The sequence below is a fragment of the Anomaloglossus baeobatrachus genome, chromosome 2 (genome assembly GCF_048569485.1).
Source record: "Anomaloglossus baeobatrachus isolate aAnoBae1 chromosome 2, aAnoBae1.hap1, whole genome shotgun sequence".
NCBI classification, from domain to species: Eukaryota; Metazoa; Chordata; class Amphibia; order Anura; family Aromobatidae; genus Anomaloglossus; species Anomaloglossus baeobatrachus.
Window position 1 is genome coordinate 182,368,940 of NC_134354.1, and position 23,085 is coordinate 182,392,024.

Sequence of the window (23,085 nt, forward strand, 5' to 3'; positions counted from 1 at the left end):
CAATTTTGCTGTCAAATGGTGCCCTTCTCTTCTGAGCCCCGCCATGCGCCCAACAATTACTTTCCACCACATATGAGGTATCTGCGTACTCAGGAGAAAATGGACAATACGTTTTATGGTGCATTTTTTCCTGATACCCTTGTGAAAAAAAAGCTACCTAGTTGAAGCAACATTTTTGTGGTAAAAAAATGTTTTTTTTCTTTTCACGGCTCAACGTTATAAACTTCTGTGAAGCCCCCAGGTGTTCAAAGTGCTCACCAAACATCTAGAAAAATTATTTGAAGGCTCTAGTTTCCAAAATGGGGTCACTTGTGGGGGAGCTCCATTGTTCAGGCACCTCAGGGGGTCTTCAAACCTGACATGGCGTCCGCTAATGAGTGCAGCTAATTTTTCATTCAAATGGCGCTCCTTGCCTTCCGAGCACTGCCGTGTGTCCAAACATTTGATTTCCACCACATATGAGGTATCTGCGTACTCAGGAGAAAATGGACAATACGTTTTATGGTGCATTTTTTCCTGATACCCTTGTGAAAAAAAGCTACCTAGTTGAAGCAACAGTTTTGTGGTAAAAAAATTTTTTTTTCTTTTCACGGCTCAACGTTATAAACTTCTGTGAAGCCCCAAGGTGTTCAAAGTGCTCATCAAACATCTAGAAAAAATATTTGAGGGCTCTAGTTTCCAAAATGGGGTCACTTGTGGGGGAGCTCCATTGTTTAGGCACCTCAGGGGGTCTTCAAACCCGACATGGCGTCCGCTAATGAGTGCAGCTAATTTTGTGTTCAAAAATTCAAATGGCGCTCCTTGCCTTTCGACCTCTGCCGTGCACCCAAACAATTGATTTTTACCCCATATGGGGTATCAGCGTACTCAGGAGAAAATGCATAATAAATTGTAGGGTGCAGTTTCTCTTTTCTCCCTTGTAAAAATGAAAATTTTATGGCTAAAGTAACATTTTTGTGTTAAAAAGTAAAATTTTCATTTTTTCCTTCCACATTGCTTTGGTTCCTGTGACGCAGCTAAAGGGTTAATAAACTTCTTGGATGTGGTTTTGAGCAGTGTGAGGGGTGCAGTTTTTAGAATGGGGTCACTTTTGGGTATTTTCTGTCACCTCGGCCTCACAAAGTCACTTCAAATGTGATGTGGTCCCTAAAAAAATATTTTGTAAATTTTGTTGGAAAAATTAGAAATTGCTGATGAACTTTGACCCCTTCTAACTTCCTAACGAAAAAAAAATTTCTTTGAAAAAATTGCGCTGGTGTAAAGTTGACAAGTGGGAAATGTTATTTAGTAACTATTTTGTGTGACATACCGTATTTTTCGCTTTATAAGACGCACTTTTCCTCCCCAAATTTTGGGAGGAAAATGGGGGGTGCGTCTTATAAAGCGGTAGCGGGGGGGGTCCTGTCTGAGGCGATCGGGCGGCGGGGTGCCTGTGGCTGCATGCAAGCGGCCGGGTACCTGTACTTGCGTGCAGCGGCAGCCGGGTACCCGTGGCTGTGTGCGGGCGGCAGCGGGTGCTGTGTGGGGTCGGCAGCCGGGTACCTGTGCTTGCATGCGGTGGCAGACGGGTACCCATGGCTGTGTGCGGGCGGCAGCCGGGTGCTGTGTGCGAGCGGCAGTCGGGTGCCCGTGCGGGCGGCAGCCGGCTGCCGCCCTCACACAGGTACCCGGCTGCCGCCCTCACACAGTTACCCCGCTGCCGCCCGCACACAGCCATGGGTACCCGGCTGCCACCGCACGCAAGCACAGGTACCCGGCGGCTTGTACGCAGGGTGGGCGGGCAGCCTGCTGGCATGGGGGCGGGCGGCTGTGCAGCTTACCAGTTGTCCGCGGTCCCACTTTCAAATGATGGCGCCGGTGGAGCTCTTGGATGAGAGCTCCATCTGCGCACACGCTGCTCCGGGAGTCAGCGCGTGCGCAGATGGAGCCCTTGGATGAGAGCTCCATCTGCGCATGCGTCGCTCCGGGCGCCATTACTTGAATCGGGACCGCGGACACACTCCACCACTGAGCCGTCGCCGCCGCTCCCACCACTGAGCCATCGCCGCCGCTCCCACCACTGAGCCGTCGCCGCCGCTGCCACCACTGAACCGGGACCGCGGACACACTCCACCACTGAGCAGTCCCTGCCACCACTGAGCAGTCGCCACCGCCGCTGCCACCACTGAACCGGGACCGCGGACACACTCCACCACTGAGCAGTCCCTGCCACCACTGAGCAGTCGCCGCCGCCACTGCCACCACTGAACCGGGACCGCGGACACTCACTGCACCGGCCTGCTGCACGGCTCACCCGCCACGGCTGCTGCCGCCACCACGGACCCCACGGATCCTGCCACCGTGGACGCCACCGCGCCTGCAACCACGGACGCCACGGCACCTGCAACCAAGGACCCCGCTGCCACTGACCTGCCGCGCCTGCCAGCACAACCTGTGCCTCCTGTGACCCCGCTTCACCACCACTGCTGCCCCCCTCCGGTAAGAGAACACCGGAGTATAAGACAGACCCCATTTTTCTTTTTTTTACCTTTTTCTATGTCTAAGTTTGGGGTGCGTCTTATATTCCGGTGCGTCTTATAAAGCGAAAAATACGGTATATCTCAGATTTATGGCCATAAATTTTCAAAGTTTGAAAATTGCGAAATTTTCCAAATTTTTGCACAATTTCCTAAATTTTCACAAATAAACGCAAAAAATATCGGCCTAAATTTACCACTGACATGAAGTACAATATGTCACGAAAAAACAATGTCAGAATCGCCAGGATCCGTTGAAGCGTTCCAGAGTTATAACCTGTCAAAGTGACACTGGTCAGAATTGCAAAAGATGGCCCGGTCATTAGGGTGTTTTAGTGGCCGGGGGTGAAGGGGTTAATTACCGTATATTTGCAGAGCTATGCATCTAATACATATGCAAGTGTGTACCATACAAACAATTGGTCTGAATTTCGACGTATAGGTTGAACGTATGCAACACGTCTACTAAATTTATGTATGGGTTTGGGTTTTTTTTTGTTTTGTTTTTTTTTTACAGGGTAGAGGGGAGTAGGATCAGGGCTAACACAGAAGCTCTTTTTTTTTTCTCGGCTAGTTTTTACTGGTACAGACAGGAACAAGTATTCACTGCTCACAAAAAAAAAGTTAAGGATAGTTCGCTTTCGGAAGAAATTTGAGGATCCTAAAATGCACTCTAACCTTTTCAGGTCAACTTAGGCTATATGTGCACGTGTGTGTATTGCATGCAGTTACACTGCATTCTGCACCACAGCATAACTGCATGCGTAATGCGTCCCCAGCACAATCTATGAAGATTATGCAGGAGACGTGCACACGTGGCGTATTAGAACGCAGCGATTCGGCTGCTGCCCGAAGCGTGTGTTCTAAGAAGCGACATGTCACTTCTTTCGTGTGCTTTGCATTCTGTCTATAGGGATAGGCAGCATGCAGAGCGCACCAATTCTGCAGGCACTAGGCACTTCAGAATGGAGCTTTTCAGCTGCGCTCTGAGGCGGACCTTTTGTGTGCGGTGCAGAGCGCACACGTACGCACATAGCCTTAATGTGACTTTTTCTAATCTTCTGAATGCACATGTCCAACGTTCAATGTTTCTGTACATTTTGCACAACTTGCTGTTCAACAACGAGCTTAAAGGGGTTGTCCAATCTAAAATAATTAAGTCTGCATTCACTACGTGACTATACACTTATGAATCCTCGCAGTGCTGTGAGGATTTGCTGATTTCTGAACTGAGAACGGCAGTCATTTCACTGCATATATCTGATATGATGTTCCAGGACAGAACATGACTAGTTGTTGTGGCCTCACTCCATACAAATGTATGGAGTGGGCGCGTCCGACTACTAGGGTAGCTGTCTAGTGGACGTGGGTTCACTTAGGCTGCTTTCACACATCCGTTTTTTCCTGTGCGGCACAATCCGGCACTTTGCAGAAAAACCGCAACCGTTTTTTTTTTGCATAGACTTACATTAGTGCCGTATTGTGCCACATGGGCTTGCGTTCCGTCCGTTTTTTTGCCGCATGCGGCAGATTTAGCCGATGCGGCGGCCGGATGGAACGTTGCCTGGCACGTTTTTTGTCCAGCAAAAAAACCCGCATTGCGCTGCATCCGGCCGATACAGCACGACTTGCAATGCATGCCTATGGACGCCGCATGCGGCGTCCTGCGGCAATCACCGCATCCGGCTGCCGCATGCCTTTTTTTCCACTGCGCATGCTCAGTAGCCTGCCGCAAGCTTCAAAAACCGGTCGGGCCGCATGTCAAAAACTTATGCAAAGGATGCGGTTTTGTCGTTGCATAGGTTTTATTTTAGTTATTATGAGTTATTTTAGACCACACAACCCCTTTAATTCACAACAGGTATTTGATCAATGAATGGCCCAAAAGATTTCAGTGTTGAATTAGTATTTAAAAAGTCCTTGCCATCATGCTGTTCACATTTTGACATCATGAGAAAAGAAGGGAATTTTGTTTACTTACCGTAAATTCCTTTTCTTCTAGCTCCAATTGGGAGACCCAGACAATTGGGTGTATAGCTTCTGCCTCCGGAGGCAACACAAAGTATTACACTTTAAAAAGTGTAACCCCTCCCCTCTGCTATACACCCTCCCGTGCATCACGGGCTCCTCAGTTTTGGTGCAAAAGCAGGAAGGAGGAAACTTATAAATTGGTCTAAGGTAAATTCAATCCGAAGGATGTTCGGAGAAACTGAACCATGAACCAAAAGAACAATTCAACATGAACAACATGTGTACACAAGAAAAAACAGCCCGAAGGGAAAAAGGGGCGGGTGCTGGGTCTCCCAATTGGAGCTAGAAGAAAAGGAATTTACGGTAAGTAAACAAAATTCCCTTCTTCTTTGTCGCTCCATTGGGAGACCCAGACAATTGGGACGTCCAAAAGCAGTCCCTGGGTGGGTAAAAGAATACCTCGATAAAAAAGAGCCGAAACAACGGCCCCCTCTTACAGGTGGGCAATCGCCGCCTGAAGGACTCGCCTACCTAGGCTGGCATCTGCCGAAGCAGGGCATGCACCTGATAGTGTTTTGTGAAAGTGTGCAGACTCGACCAGGTAGCCGCCTGACACACCTGCTGAGCCGTAACCTGGTGCCGCAATGCCCAGGATGCACCCACGGCTCTGGTAGAATGGGCTTTCAACCCTGAAGGAATCGGAAGCCCAGAAGGACGTTAGGCTTCAAAATTCGGTTCCTTGGTCCACCGAGCCAAGGTTGACTTGGAAGCCTGCGACCCCTTACGCTGGCCAGCGACAAGGGCCAAAAAACGCATCAGAACGTCGCAGTGGCGCCGTACGAGACACGTAGATCCGGAGAGCTCTCACTAGATCTAAAATGCAAATCCTTTTCACATTGGTGAATTGGATGAGGGCAAATGAAGGATAAGGAGATATCCTGATTGAGATGAAAGGGGGATACCATCTTAGGGAGAAAGTCCGGAACCGGACGCAGAACCACATCATCCTGGTGAAAAAAACAGGAAAGGAGCTTTGCAGACTACGCTGCAAGCTCTGATACTCTACGGAGTGATGTAACCGCCACTAGAAATGCCACCGTCTGCGAAAGACGTGACGGGGAGCCATCCCGCAGCGGCTCAAAAGGTGGTTTTTGAAGAGCCCATATAATGGCAAAGTCCCTGCAGGAACGTGCGGACCTGCGGAAGTCTGGCTAGACGCTCTTGAAAAAATACGGATAGCGCCTAAATTTTGTCCCTTGAGGGATCCGAGAGACAAACCCTTGTCCAAACCAGCTTGAAGGAAGGACAGAAAACCTGGGTAGGGCAAACGACCAGGGGGTAAACCCCTTCTCAGAGCACCAGGCTAAGAAGACCCTCCAAGATCTGTGATAGATCTTGGCTGACGTCTGTTTCCTGGCCTGTCTCATAGTGGCACTGACATCTTGAGACAACCCTGAGGACGCTAGGAACCAGAACTCAATGGCCACCCAGTCAGGTTGAGGGCCGCAGAATTCAGGTGGAAAAATGGCCCGTAAGACAGCAAGTCTGGTCGGTCTGGAAGCGTCCACGGTTGACCCACCGTGAGGTGCCACAGATCCGTGTACCACGATCGCCTCGGCCAATCTGGAGCGACGAGGATGGCGCGGCGGCCGTCGGACCTGCTCTTGCTCAACTCTCTGGGCAGCATTGCCAGAGGAGGAAATACATAAGGCAGTTGAAACTGCGACCAATCCTGAACTAAGGCGTCTGCCGCCAGAGCTCTGTGGTCCTGAGACAGTGTCATGAAGGTCGGGAACTTGTTGTTGTGCCGGGACGCCATTAGGTCGACGTCTGGCGTTCCCCAGCGGCAACAGATCTCTTGAAACCCGTCCGGGTGAAGAGACCATTCCCCTGCGTCCATGCCCTGGCGACTGAGAAAGTCTGCTTCCCAGCTTTCTACGCCCGGGATGTGAACTGCGGAAATGCATGAGCCGCCTCAAGGGGTGAGATTGGAGTCGAAGGAGAGATTGCACCCCTGTCTGTAGTGAACGCTGCTTGTCCAGCGAGAACTTCACTACCGCTGGGAGAGTATGAAACTTCATCCCGATGTAAGTTATTGGGTCGGTGTCAAATTTGACTGTGGGAAATTGATGATCCACCCGAACCTCTGGAGAGTCTCCAGAGCAGTGTTCAGGCTGTGTTGGCATGTCACCCGGAAGGGTGCTTTGACTAGAGGATCGTCTAAGTAAGGGATCACCGAGTGTCCCTGAGAGAGCAGGACTGCCACCACTGCTGCCATGACCTTGGTGAAGATCCGTGGGGCTGTCGCCAGGCCAAAAGGCAGTGCCACGAACTGAAGGTGTTCGTCTCTGATGGCGAAACGCAGGAAGCGTTGATGCTCTGGTGCAATCGGCACGTGGAGATACGCATCTAATGTCGATTGATGCTAGGAAGTCTCCTTGTGACCTCGAGGCAATGACAGAGCGGAGAGATTCCATCCGGGACCCTCTTGTTTTCACGTGTCTGTTGAGCAGTTTGAGGTCCAGAACGGGACGGAAAGAACCGTCCTTTTTTTGGCACCACAAACAAGTTGGAGTAAAAACCGCGACCACCTTCTTGAAGGGGAACAGGGTCCTTTGCTGAGGTCCGTTTGGTTTGGACTGGGGTAAGAACGAGTCCTTTCCCTTGGATTGATTAACGATTTCATCCAATTTCACGCCAAACAGACGGTCGCCAGAAAATGGCAAACCGGTTAAGACTTCTTGGAAGCAGAATCTGCCTTCCATTCGCGTAGCCACATGGCCCTGCGGACTGCCACTGAATTGGCGGATGCTACCGCTGTACGGCTCGCAGAGTCCAGGACGGCATTCATGGCGTAAGACGCAAAGCCGACGCCTGAGAGGTTAAAGACACAACCTGCGGAGTAGAGGCACGTGTGACTGCATTAGTCTCAGACTGACAAGCTGATAGCTTGGAGTGCCCATATGGCTGCGAATGCCGGAGCAAGACGCGCCTATGGCTTCATAGATGGATTTCATCAGGAGCTCTATTTGCCTGTCAGTGGCATCCTTGAGCGATGAACCATCTGTCACTGTTACTATGGATCTAGCCGCCAGTCTGGAAGCTGGAGGATCCACTTTGGGACACTGAGCCCAACCCTTAACTACGTCAGCGGGGAAGGGGTAACGTGTGTCATTAAGGCGCTTAGTAAAGCGCTTGTCCGGAAAAGCTCGGTGCTTCTGGACTGTATCTCTGACGTTGGAGTGATCCAGAAACGCACTCCACGTACGATTGGGGATCCCCCGGGAGGGAGAAAGTTCTAGCACCTGGTTGATGGACGCTATAAGGTCATTGACTATGGCGTCCCTTTCAGGTGTATCAAGATTGAGAGCGGTGTCAGGATCAGAGCCCTGATCTGCAACCCCCGCTTCATCCTCCAGAGAGTCCTCATGCTGAGACCCTGAGCAGTGTGATGAAGTCGAGGGGAGCTCCCTGCGGGCCCGCTTAGCCGGTCTGGGACTGCGGACCGTGTCTGAGTCCTCACCGTGGGACCTAGGAGTCACACCAGGAGCAGTTTGCTGCGCCGACCGAGGGGGGTCTGGGGGCAATGATTCAACAGTGCCCGGGGCCTGAGTTACCGGTCTGGGCTGCAAAGCTTCTAGTATCTTAGCAGACCATCTATCCATAGACTGAGCCATGGATTGAGAAAGTGACTCCGAACGTTTCTCAGCCAACACTGCAAACTCCGTCCCTGCCACTTGGACAGTGGTAGCCGGTGGTTCTACGTGGGCCGAGGGTCCCACCAGTGGCTGAGGCTCCGGCTGAGTGAGTGTCACGGGGGCCGAGCATTGCACACAATGAGGGTAGGTGGAACCTGCAGGTAGCATAGCCGCACATGAGATACAGGTTGCAAAGTAAGCCTGTGCCTTGGCACCCTTGCTTTTTGCGGACGACACTTGTCTCCTCTTGAGCAATCAGCGAGGGTATATAGCCAAAGTAATAGTGCGGCCGTACAGAGTAAATGTATACAATATAAACATATAAATATACACTTCGGCACCCAGGGGGTCCAGCACCCAGTAACAGGTGCGGCTTACCGACCGCTCTCAGCGGTTGCGTGACCACCAGATTCCCTTGCCTGGGCCCCCAGAGCTGTGGAGCTCGTCCCTGAGGTTCTCCAGCGCCAGAAGTGCTGAAAGGAATGGCTGCCAGCGTTCTGAGAGGAGGAGGGAGCCCTCAGAAAGTGCGGGAATCTGGTGCTCCGCAGTGCCAAAAGCAATAGTGCTGCCGAACAGTGAAATCATATCATATAAAATAAATATATATATATATATATATATATATATACACACACTTCGGCACCTAAGGGGTGGCCAGCACCCGATTGGGAACTGGTGCCCCACAGTGCATAGTGAGGGGGGAGGAGGATACCAAGTATGCTCCAGCCCTCACTGCCGACGTCCCGTCGGCCGTCCCGTCGTTACCCCTGACTGGCAGGGTATATGGTACTAGGCCGCAAGAGCCGGGGACTAAAGTTAAAGACGCGGCCGGCAAACAGGCGCGGTAGTCCCGGTCTCACAAACCAAATTGCACCGCTGCGGCGTTTGTAACCCAGGTGCTGTATGCAGCGTCCCCTGAAGGGGACACAGAGTACCTTCTGGATGCAGGGCTCTGTCCCTGATGATGTCCAGTCTCCTGTCCGTCAGAATCCCTCAGGGGCTGCGGATGGAGTCCGGTCCCAGCGCCTGGCGACCTGTTAGGAACCCCCTCTCCTAGAGCTGTAGTGCTGAGTGAGCACATTCTGATCTCCACAGGCAGAATCATGCCATATAACAATGGCCGCCGGCGTTCCGAGGGGAGGAGGGAGCCGAGGGCGGAACCACAAAAGTGCGGGAATCTGCGCCCCATAGTGAACAGTGAGGGGGGAGGAGGACAGCGAAGTGTGCTCCAGCCCTCACCATCGGCGTAGTACCGACCGTCCCGCCCTTCTCCCTGACTAGCAGGCCCAGGGGCGGGAGTTTAATACACTAGGCTGCAAAAGCCGGGGACTAAAGTAGAAACCGCGGCCGGTAAACAGGCACGGTCGGCGCGGTAGTCCCGGTCAAAAAAAAAAAAAAAAAAAAAAAAAAAAAAAAAAAAAACACACACCGCAGTCGCTGCAGCGTCTTAGGCCAGGGTGCTTCATGCACCGTCCCAAAGGGGACACAGAGTACCTGTAGATGCAGGGCCATGTCCCTGACGATACTCCATCTCCTGTCCGGCAGATACCACCAGGGGCTGCGGATGGAGGCCGGTCCCAGTGCCTGGATGACCGGTTAGGATCCCACTTCACCCAGAGCCCCTAAGGGATGGGGAAGGAAAACGGCATGTGGCTCCAGCCTGTGTACCCGCAATGGGTACCTCAACCTTAACAGCACCGCCGACTCAGTGGGGTGAGAAGGGAGCATGCCGGGGGCCCTGTTATGGGCCCTCTTTTCTTCCATCCGTATAATCAGCAGCTGCTGCTGACTAAAATGTGGAGCATTGTGTGAGTGTCAGCCTCCTTCAACACAAAGCATAACAACTGAGGAGCCCGTGATGCACGGGAGGGTGTATAGCAGAGGGGAGGGGTTACACTTTTTAAAGTGTAATACTTTGTGTGGCCTCCGGAGGCAGAAGCTATACACCCAATTGTCTGGGTCTCCCAATGGAGCGACAAAGAAAGGACACCTAACAATTGATCGACTATACCACGCCATAACAAGGCTTCATGCAGGGTGTTCTCAGACGGAAGTGGCCACTGAGCTTAGAGTGTCACCGAGTGTCATCAGCAGGTTACAACAGAGATAGAGACTGGAAGAGTCACAGAAAGGCATATATGTGCCTTTTGGACACATCCCACACGGATGATCACTTCATTGTGAGCAATGCCTTTCAGAAATGGATCATACACATTTAAGGGAGGTGAGACGCAAGTGTCATGTCAGACCATTCAAAACCGTTTATATCAGCGTGGTCTGCGTGCTAGAAGACCTGCAAGGGTACCCGACCACAACATCAGGCACAGGCGTCATCTACGCAGCATGAGGAACCAGTGGGCCTCAGTGTTCTTCACTGATGAAAGTCGATTGACACTTAGCAGAAATGATGGCCGCCAATGATGTGGGAGACGTCAAGGAGAGTGCTATGCATCCTTCACTGTTGTCACCAGACGAGTCTTTGATGGTGATGGTGTTACAGTGTGGACAGGTGTTTCCAGTCAATACAGAACCACCCTTCACTTTGTGAATGGTACAATGACAAGCGACAAGCCCCTACTACTGGAATATCAGTAATCCAGTCATTGCCCCTCTCAATGAACAACAACACAAGCCTAATTTCATCTTCATGGACGACAAAGCTCCAAGCTCATCAAGGTCGCAGCGTTAGGGAATGGCTGCTGGAGACCTGAACAACAAATGGAATGGCCTGCATTTTCTCCAGACCTGAACCTCAAAGAAAACTTATGGTATCAGCTGAGTCGCTGTGTAGAGTCTCAGAACTCTGCACCTCAGAACCTCAATGACCTGAGGGCCACCCTACAAGAAGAGTGGGATGCAATGCCTCAGCAGACAATAACTCAACTTGTGAACAGCAGAAACCATCGTTGTCAACCTGTAATTGATGCTTAAGGACACAAGACAAGTTACTGAGACTGACATTTGGGGGTGGGAGGTAAACACCAAATTCATTGGCTTTTGTTTCAATAAATTGTTTGAGATGAGAAAATTACCATTGCCTGTCTCTACTTAAAAAGGAACCTGTCAGGTGCAATATGCACCCAGAACCATGAGCAGTTCTGGGGGCATATTGCTAATCCCTGTATCTAGTAGCATACATAAAGAGATCTTTAGAAATAAAGTATTTCTAAAGATCTTTTATGATATGTTAATGAGTGCATGGACTAGACTCAAGGGTGTTAGTTACTGCGCTCATTCTGCCCTCCTAGCATTGTAACACGCCCACAGGGGTATGCTAATATGCTATTCAATGCAGCATCAGCAGTGACACGTGCACCTGTGTCCACTGTCACTGCTGATCCGAAATCCCGGCACTTCCGTCCATGCGCAGTATGAAGCCGGGTGTAAGCGTCACGGTTTCAGAGGAAGTCTAGTGCATGTGACCAGAAGTACCGGGACTTCGGATCAACTGTGACAGCGGACACCGATACGCACGTCACCACTGGTAATGCTGCATTGAATAACAACATGTTAGCATGCCCCTGTGGGTGTACTGCCATGCTAAGATGCTAAGAGGGCAGAAACTAACGCCCTTACGACTAGTCCCTGCGCTCATTAGCAAATCATAAAAGATCTTTAGAAATACTTTTTCTAAACATCCCTTTATCTATTCTACTAGATACAGGGACAGTTAGGCAGGGATTAGCAATATCCCTCCAGAACTGCTCGTGGTTCTGGCTGCATATTGCACCTGACAGGTTCCCTTTAAAAATGCCCTACAGTCGTGATAAAATATGACTATACTGTGAACTTTACGTTACATAAATTTTACCCGAAAGCCAAATATCTAACTTTTTGTGAGCAGTATAAGTTTTAGCCTTATTGAAACCTGTTGCTATACAGTAAAGGACCTTATTTAAAAAATGTAGAAATTTTTATTCTAAATATGTGTTCCATAACTTATCGTAAAAAGTGGAAAAAAAAAAAGGGAATTTTTCATTACATTTTACAATTGGCTGCAGGCTATCCTGAAAACTGAAGGTAGATTTGTCAAGTGTGAACATACACCCAGAGTAAACTATTACAAACAAAATTATGGAAGACTCCAAATGGGAGAGAGAGAAATTATCAAAATAGGCATTTAAAACCAGTTACGCCTTTTACAAGCTGAAGCCTTCCTATAAAACCAATTGTGTTTTTGACCTATGAATCAGCAAAATGCAGACAGGTTTTATTTTGCAGATGATACACTATTGTCTAGCTCATTATAGGACAACCCATGGCACTCCAGTGGTGAAGGTTACAGAAAATTAAAATTGCTTTATTGAAATTGTCAGCAAAAGGTGTTCCAAAAGAAAATTACATATACATGTTTTTCTAGTCTGTAATCAAGGTCTGATGTGGACCGAAATGTTGGTGAATCTACTTCTTGGGGAACAAAAATATGCACCATATGCTGGCAATTTCAACTAAGTACCGTATTTTTCGGATTATAAGACACACTTTTCCTCCCAAAAATTTGGGAGGAAAAGGGGGGGGGGGGTGAGTCTTAAAATCTGAATATAGCATTACCTGGGGGTCCTGTCTGTGCGGCGATCGGTCGGCAGCCGGGTGCCTGTGGCTGCGTGCGGGCGGCAGCCGGCACTGACAGGCACCCGGCTGCCACCTGCAAACAGGCACCCGGCCGCTTGCACGCAGGGTGGGCGGACAGCCTGCTGGCTGCCACTCTGTGTGTGCGGGGCGGGCGGCTGTGCAGCAGGTTACATAGTTTGTCCGCGGTCCCAGTTTCAAATGATGGCGCAGGGAGCGGGAGCAGGCGTGTGCGCAGATGGAGCTCTTGGATGAGAGCTCCATCTGCGCATGCGCCGCTCCAGGCGCCATCATTTGAACCAGACCGCGGACACTGGGACACTCAATGCACCGGCCTGCTGCACGACTCACCCGCCGCCGCCACCACCACGAACCCCGCGACTCCTGCCACCACGGACACCACCGCACCTGCCACCACGGACGCCGCTGCCACTGACCCGCCGCGCCTGCTAGCACAACCTCTGCCCTCTGTGACCCCCGCTTCACCACCACAGCTGCCCCCCTCCCATAAGAGAACACCGAAGTACAAGACGGACCCCATTTTTCTTTTTTTAACTTTATGTCTAAATTTGGGGTGCGTCTTATAATCCGGTGCGTCTTATAAAGGGAAAAATACGGTAATTCTAATTTTCTTCAAACTGCAACATTGGGGTGCTGTGGTTTTCCTACAAGTGTATGACAGGAAGAATATTCCTACTACAGTTACATCCATCCGAGCCAAGAGTGCCGACCATACCGTCTAACAAGAGAAAAGGTGTCACACTTGCATGCCGCATAGGTTTTTCTCTATTGATAAGATAACATTCCACTCTCTCCAAAATGAATAAGAACATATGTGTATTAGGCCTCGCTCCTACTAGCATATAAATAATCACTCAGATAATCATCTAGACAAGTAAGACTAGCGTCATGAGAGTGCTATACCAGTGTGCGTTTTCTTCTTGCCTTACGTCTGGCATGCACTGGCCATGCTTTATTAACATATTTTACATACTATAATAACTGTCTTTTTAAGTAATGCTATATAAAGATATAGATAGAAGTATGATAGAAAGTTATATAAAAATCTTTCTATATACAGTTGAAATGAGAAGTTTACATTAACTATCTAAAGACACATATGCAGGTTTTTCTCACTATTGACCAAAGCACGTTCATCTCTGGTACACAGAACCCATCTCCTTTCTGACCGGTATGATGGCTGGACATTCCCATATTGTTTCTACTTGTGTATAATTGTTAGTACAGATGAATGAGGCATCTTCTGGTATCTGGAATTTGCACCCAAGGATAAATAAAAATAAATAAATCTTTATTTTTATATAGCACCAACATATTCCGCAGCGCTTTACATACATCAGCAACACTGTCCCCATAGGGACTTTAGATTGTGAGCCCCAATCAGTAAATCTTTAGAGTGTGGGAGGAAACCAGAGAACCTGGAGGAAACCCACGCAAACACGGGGAGAACATACAAACTCCTTGCAGATGGTGTCCTTTGTGGGATTCGAACCCAGGACCCCAGCGCTGCAAGACTGCAGTGCTAACCACTGAGCCACCGTGCCGATGAACCAGTCTACAATTCTCTTCTTAAGATCTTGGCTGATTTCTTTTGACTTTCCCAAGATGCTACAGAAAGAAGCACTGTGTCACATGTGCATTGAAATACCTCCACAGGTGTGTCTCTAATTAACTCAGATGTTTCCAATAAACCTATCAAAAGCTTCCAAATACATGACATCATCATATGGGCTGTCCCATATTTTTTAACGGCATAGTACTCAGTGTATGTAAACTTTTGATTTCGCAGAAAGTAATAAAAATGCCTTAAAACATTCTCTCGCTCATGATTCTGGCATTTAATAAATATAAATAATTTTGGTTCCTAATTGACCTAAAACGGAGGTTTTTTTCTGATTGTATGTCAGATAGTGAGAAAAACATGCATATTTGTCTTTTTAGATAGTGCATGTAAACTTCTGGTTTCAACTGTAATTCGATATATTTAGAATTGATCGGTATTATATATTGAAATATAGATATATATCCTGCAGATATATAATTTCGCAACCCCCCTACATATTATAAACTAGCACCCTTTGATGCCTTTCATGTGGCACTAAAGAGTGTTTAGGCTTAATAACATATGGGTTGTGCACGGCGTCAACGTCTGATTGGCCAGAGACAGACACACGGCACAACCACCGATCAGCTCTTCTCCGTGCTGGAGGCAGCAGATGGCCAGAAACGCTCAGTTCTGGAGCTGCCGTGTATTCTGATAGCAGCCACATATTGCAACTCGCAGGTTTGTCTGGCCATCTCATTTCCTTCTGTATGAAGATTTGCATCACATACATACATACATACATGTATGCAGCCATAGCCACTAAGATACATAGGTCTGCACAGAGACTGAACATACAAAAAGGATACTTTGAGTTGAGATCACTTACACAGTTACATTTTTATCATAACTGATTTCTAGCAATAACAAAAGATGCCGAATGCAGAGTCTTTTTTACCAGGGAGTATGGAAGCAAAGGCTTATGTTGGTAATACTTACCGCACATTTCTCTACTTTGCCAGCGTTGTTTGCCCATTTCACTAGAGCTAGCAATCTAACGAAGAGCTGACGTGTACGGCTAGCAAACTGTACAATTTCAATTTTCCTATAATAGAAAAACAGTTTACATTATAAATTCAGCCTCCAAATACCCCGAAAGTCCAACAGGGTCTCAAATTAAATATGCATAAAGCAGGACAGAGTTAAAAAGAACCTGTCACCAGATCAAAAGTGACCAGTTTTTGCTCTTATTTTATTTGCACAGCTCATGTGTAATATATATATATATATACCCACCATACGGTTTCAGAGATATGGGCCTTTTTATTTTGTGCCAATTCTTATAGTCTTTACAAAGGGGCATTGCTGACAGGATTCCCTGCTGCTTTGCATCATTACCCTGTGAGCCATGCCCCATTGGTAAACACCAAAACACTTATCACAAAAATAAAAAAGGCCCATATGGTGGATTTTAAAAAAAGGGAAAAAAAAAAAGTGGAATACTCAGGGGAGTAAAATAACCTCTAAGTGTAAGGATGGCACACAGCTCATACAGGAGTGCTTTGTAAGACTAGAAAGCTTTCTACAAAACACCGACAAGCCCCTTGTCCACTTAAAGCTAAATTTGCATAGGACTTCTGTGCCAGATTTAAATGGTACATGACAACTCTCCTAAAAAACTTAATTTTTAAGAATGGCCACGCACCTACGCATCGGTAGCACTACTTCCCCTTAAAGGGGTTGTCCACTGCTTTTACATTGATGGCCTATCCTTAAGGCCTCCTTCACACGTCCGTGTCTCCGGTACGTGTTTGGTCCGTTTCCTCACGTGCCGGAGACACAGGCACACGTAGACCTATTCAAATCAATGGGTCTGCGCTCACGTGCATGTTCTGCCATGGACTGTGTGGAGCATACGTGTGCTCCATACGTAGACATGTCAGTTTTTCTCCGGCATCATGGGTGTCACACAGACCGCACGGATGTGATCCGTGTGACAGGCACCGGAGAAAACACACGTGTCTGTGAAAAAAAGAATTTCTATACTCACCTTCTCCAGCGCTGCTGTCACTTGCTTCCGACTCCCGCTCATTATGCTCATTGCATATTCACTCCACTGCGGGCCGGAAGCAGCAGCAGCGGGGAGTCGGCAGGACCGGAGACCGTAGATCAGCACCACGGACAGCAACGCCAGGGACAGGTGAGCAGAAAGTTCCCGTTCTCCGTATGTTATCACAGATAACACATGGAGAACAGACGTGTGCCATAAACACGGCACACTGAGGGCAATACGCACCTTTGACACGTCCGTGAAAAACATGCGTGATTTTCACAGAGGTGTGAAACAGGAATAAGATAGGTCATCAATGTCTGGGGTCAGGCACTCCATACCCCCACCGATCAGCTGTCCTCAGTCTGGGCGGCGGCAGTCAAAAATGCTCAGTTCCGGCGCTGCGCTGTCTGATGGCAGCCGGGTAGTGCACATGCACCGCCTATTGATTAGAATGGGAGGCGGATGTGCAGTACCCAGCCGCTATCAGAAGATAGAAATGCTCAGTTGCGATTCTGCTCTGACTGCCAGGTTCCGCTGCCGGGACAGAACAGCTGATCAGTGAGGGTGCGGAGTGTCAGACCCCAGCCGATCAGACATTGATGACCTATTCTAAGGATTGGCCATCAATGTCAATGTAGTGGACAACCCCTTTAAATAGCAATTGTCAGGCACAAAATATTTGTTGTGGATTTCACACTGAAAATTTGCAGCAAATACCAAAACAATGTCAGGGAGTGGAATTTTGCAAATAAACTTTCACAATTTTTAAAAGAATGCTGCATATTTTTATATCCATAGCATTCCAATAAGATTGTGATTATAACACATGCGGATAACTAATATTGTGTCAAATATAAGAAATCTTACCTTTCCATGTCAGTCTTTCTTGGCAGCCTGAAAGGATAAGAAGGCAATTACACTCAAGCGCCAAAAGGACATCATTTTACCATCTACTGAATGTATAGCAGGTCACAATTTAGCATAAACACACTACGATTTCTCAAGCTACTACGTAATCGAACTCAGACTTACAACCTATTTAAACGCATTAAACAGGCTGGCAATCACCCATGCATAAAAATAATGGTTATCGGCTGCACTTCACCCCATGTGCTGCCAATAACATTTTACTGTATGGGGACAGAGCGATCGTATTAGAATTTATGTGATGTCCCCATCACTCATCAAACAGTGGAAACTGCCAATGTAATGTCCACCGAATAGCCAACGTCCTGGATCTGTTCTAAATGGACCATAACATTGCAACAGATCAATAGCAACATTACGTAAAGTGCAAATTACTTCGCTTTCCTCCCAGAGATATTCCTTTAATCTTATTAAAAACACAACTAAACTTAAATCCTCACACACATTAGATGAAAGTCTCAAGACTCCACCCAGCAAGACGATGTCGGTGGGAAAGAAGTATGGGACACTTGGAGTTTCAATAACCGATTCTTTGCTTTCCAGGGGAGGTGATGGGCACCAGCTTTTCCCATCCTTGTCAAAGCACATGAATTGTTGGCTGGACAGAGCTCATGTGTTTGACAAACTGACAGCTCCCATGTCAGGCCAGCTTTAGATAAAGAAGTGGTCGTATCTGAAAGTGATGGCCTATCACTAGGATACGCCATCCATTTGGAATCTAGCCTTCAGGAGCCCAACCAGCTTCTGGGAATGAAGAGGACACAGTGCTGGTGTAGTGCGGAGTCCCTGTATAACCATGCTTGGCCACCAAGCTGTGTAGGAAACTTTATTACTGCAGAAGGTGACAGAGGGCTACAACAGAACTGCACCCCCCTCATTCTTATAAATCTGCAGGATCCTACAGGTCAAATACCCACAATCATAAAAAGATGGCATATCAGAGCAAGCTCAGTGTTTGGGCTTCTTCATATCTATGGGATGAAGGACAGCGCTCTAACTTATTCATTCAGCATCTCTCCTTCCAGATGCTGCCACACACCATGGTGATCAGGTGAGGGCCCTCTGTCTCACAGGAGGTATAGTAACTGTCCTAGCAATCAGAACGGCAGGTGTGTGCGTTGCCTGATGGGCTTCTATAGTTACCTTTCACAGCATCTTTTAACAGTTGGAGGCACATGACAGGTAAAACTCATGAGAAAAACAGATTGAAAGAAAATACTAAAATAAAGAAGTCAAATCTTACATTTACCATCTTTCAATCCGCCTGAAACCAAAACGTAATCATACAGGAGTGTGAAAATGTGATGAGCGAGAACTGCCATCGTCAGGTGCTCAGTACTCGTAACAAGAAGTTGGACTCTCGGATGGGCACAACTTGTGTTGCCTATTATAGTGGAAGTCAATAGGAAACACTTTTCCGTAAGAGTTTACCATTGACTTGCATTATATTAGGTACACGAGTCGAGCACATCCAAGCATCCGACTGTTCATTACGAATACCGAGCATGGTAGTGCTCACTCATCAATAGTAACAGGGTAAGGAGGAAAGCAAAGGTGAGGAAATCTATTCTCCCATCATACATGACAGCTATACCACTTTAGACACCGATGTGCAGACAACATGCAACATTCATACTATTACTGACAAAATATGGGACTACTTCAGCTTTTAGTTACAGAACTAAGTGACTAATATTCTTCTAACGTACCACTGGGGATACAGTCTTATGTATCCACAGAGAACAATGTGGAAAAATACTTGTCACGAGGAAATCATTTCACCATTATTAAACCTCTAAAACATACCGGAATTATTGCCAAAAATCTGCTGTCACAGCAACGACTGCCCCTCCCCTGCTGCCATTTCTATGTGGACCATTACAGGACAGATTAAGGTTCAGATGCACTGGAGTAGAACCCAATTACTGCACTGTAACCTCCAATAAGGCAATAGGTTGAGAATTCATCCCAAGGGCCCGCGTCCCAGGGGTCTGCTCCCCTGCCCGCGTCCCAGGGGTCTGCTCCCCTGCCCGCGTCCCAGGGGTCTGCTCCCCTGCCCGCGTCCCAGGGGTCTGCTCCCCTGCCCGCGTCCCAGGGGTCTGCTCCCCTGCCCGCGTCCCAGGGGTCTGCTCCCCTGCCCAGATCCCAGGGGTCTGCTCCCCTGCCCAGATCCCAGGGGTCTGCTCCCCTGCCCAGATCCCAGGGGTCTGCTCCCCTGCCCAGATCCCAGGGGTCTGCTCCCCTGCCCAGATCCCAGGGGTCTGCTCCCCTGCCCAGATCCCAGGGGTCTGCTCCCCTGCCCAGATCCCAGGGGTCTGCTCCCCTGCCCAGATCCCAGGGGTCTGCTCCCCTGCCCAGATCCCAGGGGTCTGCTCCCCTGCCCAGATCCCAGGGGTCTGCTCCCCTGCCCAGATCCCAGGGGTCTGCTCCCCTGCCCAGATCCCAGGGGTCTGTTCCCCTGCCCAGATCCCAGGGGTCTGTTCCCCTGCCCAGATCCCAGGGGTCTGTTCCCCTGCCCAGATCCCAGGGGTCTGTTCCCCTGCCCAGATCCCAGGGGTCTGCTCCCCTGCCCAGATCCCAGGGGTCTGCTCCCCTGCCCAGATCCCAGAGCTCTGCTCCCCTGCCCAGATCCCAGGGCTCTGCTCCCCTGCCCAGATCCCAGAGCTCTGCTCCCCTGCCCAGATCCCAGAGCTCTGCTCCCCTGCCCAGATCCCAGAGCTCTGCTCCCCTGCCCAGATCCCAGAGCTCTGCTCCCCTGCCCAGATCCCAGAGGTCTGCTCCCCTGCCCAGATCCCAGGGGTCTGCTCCCCTGCCCAGATCCCAGGGGTCTGCTCCCCTGCCCAGATCCCAGGGGTCTGCTCCCCTGCCCAGATCCCAGGGGTCTGTTCCCCTGCCCAGATCCCAGGGGTCTGTTCCCCTGCCCAGATCCCAGGGGTCTGCTCCCCTGCCCAGATCCCAGGGGTCTGCTCCCCTGCCCAGATCCCAGAGCTCTGCTCCCCTGCCCAGATCCCAGGGCTCTGCTCCCCTGCCCAGATCCCAGGGCTCTGCTCCCCTGCCCAGATCCCAGGGCTCTGCTCCCCTGCCCAGATCCCAGAGCTCTGCTCCCCTGCCCAGATCCCAGAGCTCTGCTCCCCTGCCCAGATCCCAGAGGTCTGTTCCCCTGCCCAGATCCCAGAGGTCTGTTCCCCTGCCCAGATCCCAGAGCTCTGCTCCCCTGCCCAGATCCCAGAGGTCTGTTCCCCTGCCCAGATCCCAGAGGTCTGTTCCCCTGCCCAGATCCCAGAGCTCTGCTCCCCTGCCCAGGTCCCAGAGCTCTGCTCCCCTGCCCAGATCTCTGCACCTGCCCCCAGTGTGGAGTCCACAGGTGACTGTGTCGGGTGTACACCCTATAACGCCCCCAGCCCTGGCACTTACAGGTCGGCCAGCACGTTGATCTCCTGATAAGTCCTCTGCAGTAAGAAGTCGATAAGAGTGCTGAGGCGATAGCCATGGCTGCTGGAGCTGGCGGCCACTATGGTGCCCGGGGGAGGCGGCTGAGGGGCAGTGGTAGGACCCCCGGTCAGCACCAGCTGACTGCTCTCCAGCTGTACGGGAGGCATTCTGCCTGCGGCTCACACTCTACCGTACACAGACGCTGTGTGTGCGGAGCACAGACATAGGACGCGGCTGCCGGGAGCCCGCCGCCCCTCTAACCCCTGTACAACAAATGTGTGAGAACCAGGGCCCTATAGGCGGCTGCCTCCTTCACGCACCGGAAGGGAAAGTAAGCAGAAGCGGCTGGGGGAAGGGACTAAACCGGAAGACACAAAATCCCCCCCTCCTAACAGACAAAGCGCATGCGCGCGGCTCTCTGGTGGGCGTGTATCGTGATGAAGGAATGATTCGTCGTGCTTGCCGCTCGGTCTTATCACGTGATTTCTCCCCATAGTTCTGTCAGAGAGTCAGTCCTCCTGACAGAGACATGTCACCTCCGGTTGTGAGGACGGCGCCTGAGCGGGGGTCCCGGCTTCTCGTGCTGTGTAATCCCGGGGCAGTATATGTAATTACACATTGCTCGTGACCGGCGCAAATGGGGGGATTCTGAGGGGTTTGGGCGCTGTGGTATTTTCTCAGCGAATCACAGGTTTATTTTCTGTCAGCTTTGCCACGAGGGCGCGTGTATTGTGCGGCGAGGTGTATGTTACCGTATACTGTGCTGAGAGACTATGTGGGGCAGACGGACTAAAAAAAGTGATGGGAATTAGAAAATGGCAGATTTTCACGTTTTTGTTTTTTTTCCAAGTGACCAGGGATGCATGTGAAAAGAAAGAAATCGCAGCAGCACTACATGCCAAGCCAAAGACGAGCGCGGGACGGTGGTATAGGTGCAGGTGTAGGTGCGTATTCACACTGGCCGCAGTCTGCGTATTATACATAACACGGCCCGGCTCGTTTCTTTGGTTTGAGGTCGGGGTTTTTTTATCTACAAACGGGCTCGGCTCCCCGTTTTTTTTGGGCTATTCTGTCCCTATATATCTTTCCACAGGAAGGTCTCTGAACACTCTGAATTCCTGCTCTGCCCCCATCTATTTTACGGTCTGCTGACAAATAGTGAGGTGAATTACAAGAGTAAGGGTACCTTCACACTTTAGCGATGCAGCAGCGATCCGACCAGCGATCTGACCTGGTCAGGATCGCTGCTGCATCGCTACATGGTCGCTGGTGAGCTGTCAAACAGGCAGATCTCACCAGTGACCAGCCAGCAGCGACGTGCAAGCGACGCTGCGCTTGCACGGAGCCGGCGTCTGGAAGCTGCGGACATTGGTAACTAAGGTAAACATCGGGTATGGTTACCCGATGTTTACATTAGTTACCAGCGCACACTGCTTAGCTGTGTGTGCAGGGAGCCGCGCACACTGAGCGCTGGCTCCTTGCTCTCCTAGCTACAGTATACATCGGGTTAATTAACCCGATGTGTAATGCAGCTACATGTGCAGAGAGCAGGGAGCCGCGCACACTGCTTAGCGCTAGCTCCTTGCTCTCCTAGCTACAGTATACATCGGGTTAATTAACCCGATGTGTACAGCAGCTACATGTGCAGAGAGTAGGAGCCGGCAGCACAGGCAGCGTGAGAGCGGTGGAGGCTGGTAACTAAGGTAAATATCGGGTAACCACCTTGGTTACCCGATGTTTATCTTGGTTACAGCTTACCGCAGCTGCCAGACGCCGGCTCCTGCTCCCTGCTCGCTTCATTTGTCGCTCTCTCGCTGTCACACACAGCGATCTGTGTGTCACAGTGGGAGAGCGCCTTTGAAGAAAACGAACCAGGGCTGTGTGTAACGAGCAGCGATCTCGCAGCAGGGGCCAGATCGCTGCTCAGTGTCACACACAGCGAGATCGCTAATGAGGTCACTGCTGCGTCACAAAAAGCGTGACTCAGCAGCGATCTCGGCAGCGAGCTCGCTGTGTGTGAAGCACCCCTAAGGCTATGTGCCCACATTGCGTTCTGTCCCTGCAGCGATTTGAACAGCACACGTGCGCTTCAAATCTCTGCAGAAACAGTCCGTTATGAAAAGCCGATTTCATTTCCATAGACAGAGCAGGGGCTGCATGCAAAGCACACGAAAGAAGTGACATGTCACTTCTTAGAACGCAGCGCTTCGGCAGTAGCCGAAGCGCTGCGTTCTAATATGCCACGTGGACATGGATTAGACACAATCTTCATAGATTGTGCTGGGGACGCAGGACGCATGCAGTTACGCTGCGGTGGAGATCGCAGCGTAACTGCATGAAAATACGCTACGTGGG

The 23,085-nt window shown here is 49.9% G+C and overlaps 1 protein-coding gene across 3 annotated transcripts in view; it reads right to left on the reverse strand.

Moving 5' to 3' along the window:
* Positions 1 to 21,043, reverse strand: part of MED14 (mediator complex subunit 14) — a 127,424-nt gene extending 106,381 nt beyond the window's left edge. For all 3 annotated transcript variants that reach the window (XM_075335514.1, XM_075335515.1, XM_075335513.1), the window contains exons 1-3: positions 20,713 to 21,043; positions 17,239 to 17,265; positions 15,318 to 15,423 (exon numbers count right to left, since the gene is read on the reverse strand). In XM_075335514.1, the coding sequence (XP_075191629.1) occupies positions 15,318 to 15,423; positions 17,239 to 17,265; positions 20,713 to 20,897 (318 nt within the window). In that variant the 5' untranslated portion in view covers positions 20,898 to 21,043. The remainder of the gene's footprint in view (positions 1 to 15,317; positions 15,424 to 17,238; positions 17,266 to 20,712) is intronic.
* Positions 21,044 to 23,085: the final 2,042 nt, after the last annotated feature.